This window comes from Condylura cristata, unplaced genomic scaffold (genome assembly GCF_000260355.1).
Source record: "Condylura cristata isolate star-nosed mole 26May11 unplaced genomic scaffold, ConCri1.0 scaffold00034, whole genome shotgun sequence".
Taxonomy (NCBI): domain Eukaryota; kingdom Metazoa; phylum Chordata; class Mammalia; order Eulipotyphla; family Talpidae; genus Condylura; species Condylura cristata.
Window position 1 is genome coordinate 10,517,045 of NW_004567135.1, and position 580 is coordinate 10,517,624.

Consider the following 580-nt stretch of genomic DNA (forward strand, 5'->3'; position numbering starts at 1 on the left):
GTCACCTCCGGGGCAGGCGGGGATCGAACTCATGTGGAAGTGGCTTAAGCTTCTTAGTGTTGTGCTTTAACCCGCTGAGCCACCAGGGAGGGCCCAGAAGCCTATTTTTAAGACTGGTTGGATAAGTAGGAAAGTCATGTAACTTTTCTGAGCCTTGTCTGTTCCACCTATAAGATGAGGCTAATGATAACATCATTCAGGGTAAGGGGGAGATGATCTGCAGAGCCTGGGGCAGGGAGACGCACAGCAAGTGTTCCTTTTTCCTGAAGGAAGAGGATTGATTGAGCCATTTTAATTATTTAGGTGAAAATTCTTAATAATAACCACAAAAGGAAAATCTTCCATAGTCTATGTAATAATCTGTAAAAACTTTTTTTTTCTTTAACCATCTCCAAGAGCCAGAACAGCAGAGAGCCCCTTACCTCCGAGAGCCAGGGCACCGGCCTGTTCCACCTTAAGTAGCTGTTGTTACCGCTCCCAGCTTGCTCCAAGTTTTGGTCCTGGCCAGAGAGAGAAGGGTGAACTTGGAGGGAATTCAAGGGAAGAGACCAGGATTCAGGGGCCTTTGAAGTTCCTGTAA

The 580-nt window shown here is 46.6% G+C and overlaps 1 protein-coding gene across 1 annotated transcript in view; it reads right to left on the minus strand.

Moving 5' to 3' along the window:
- B4GALNT3 (beta-1,4-N-acetyl-galactosaminyl transferase 3) overlaps positions 1–580 on the minus strand; it is a 79,575-nt gene that overhangs the window by 22,229 nt on the left and 56,766 nt on the right. Inside the window, exon 3 of the mRNA XM_004692543.2 lies at positions 423–500. Coding sequence (XP_004692600.1) covers positions 423–500 — 78 coding nt within the window. The remainder of the gene's footprint in view (positions 1–422; positions 501–580) is intronic.